A 1252-nucleotide genomic window follows, 5' to 3' on the forward strand; every position below is an offset into this window, starting at 1 on the left:
CCACACGGTCACACGGTCACTTCGAAGAACATTGGTGGATCCTCCATGTGGATGGCTCCTCGAACTGCCAGGGGAGCGAGGCAAGAGTAATTCTAGAGGGACCCAAGGGGATAACTTTAGAACAATCCTTGCGGTTCCGGTTCAAGGATTCAAACAACCAAGCCGAATATGAAGCCCTGTTGGTCGGACTCAGGCTTGCCGAAGACATGGGTGCGTCGAGAATCAAATGCCTAACAGACTCCAAGGTTGTGGCCAAGCAAGTGGGCGGTAACTTCCAAGTAAAAGACCACAACATGATGAAGTATTACCATGCCTATCAAAAGTTGAAGGAGAACTTCCGAGAGGTGTTGGTCGAGCACATCCCACGCGAGAATAACACCCGAGCCGACCAGTTGGCCAGGTTGGCCGCAACCAAGAAACTGGGCCAATTAAGAACAATAATTCAGCAAGAAATCGACCACCCTAGTGTCGAGGAGGAGATGGTAGCAAGCATCGACGCCGACCACGCTGATCAGAGCGAACCCCCAGACTGGCGAGCCGAAATCAAAGCATTCATCACCAATGGGGTCACTCCGGCCGACCCGATCGAGGCCAAATGGTTGAGAACGCAGGCCAGCATATATGTTGTCATCGTCGGTCTGTTATACAGGCGTGGTTTCTCTACTCCACTACTCAAGTGCCTAGACCCCACCGAGGCCGACTACGTGATGCGAGAAGTTCACGAGGGTATTTGTGGAATGCACTCCGGAGCGTGAACGACCATTTCAAAACTCTTACGAGCCAGATACTATTGGCCGACCATGAATACTGACTGTGCAACCTTTGTGAAGAAGTGCCAACCATGTCAGAAACATGGCAACTTGATCCACCAACCGGCCGAGCAGCTACATTACATTCCCCCTGCTTGGCCATTCGCCACATGGGGGACCGACATACTTGGACCTTTCCCAATTGCCAAGGGGCAATGCAAGTTCCTCATCGTCGCCGTGGACCTTTTCACCAAGTGGATCGAAGCCGAGCCCCTAGCATGCATCTCGGCTCATCAAGTCCAAAAATTCTTGTGGAAGAATATCATCACCCGGTTTGGCGTCCCATCAACCCTGCTGACCGACAATGACCTTCAATTCACCGACCGAAAGCTTAACGAGTTCCTAGCCGGCCTAGGAATACAACACAAGGTTACCTCGGTCGAGCACCCACAAACGAACGGCCAAGCCAAGTCTACCAACAAAGTCATCCTGACAGAGTTGAA

The 1252-nt window shown here is 51.9% G+C and overlaps 1 protein-coding gene across 1 annotated transcript; it reads left to right on the plus strand.

Annotated features, from left to right (window-relative positions):
• The first annotated feature begins 206 nt into the window (after positions 1-206).
• On the plus strand, positions 207-755 carry LOC145952032 (uncharacterized). The gene has a single exon (XM_083064253.1). The coding sequence runs from the start codon at positions 207-209 to the stop codon at positions 753-755; it is 549 nt and encodes a 182-aa protein (XP_082920379.1).
• The last annotated feature ends 497 nt before the right edge of the window (positions 756-1252 follow it).

Source organism: Cajanus cajan, chromosome 9, assembly GCF_000230855.2.
Source record: "Cajanus cajan strain Asha chromosome 9, NIPB_CcT2T_4, whole genome shotgun sequence".
Taxonomy (NCBI): Eukaryota; Viridiplantae; Streptophyta; class Magnoliopsida; order Fabales; family Fabaceae; genus Cajanus; species Cajanus cajan.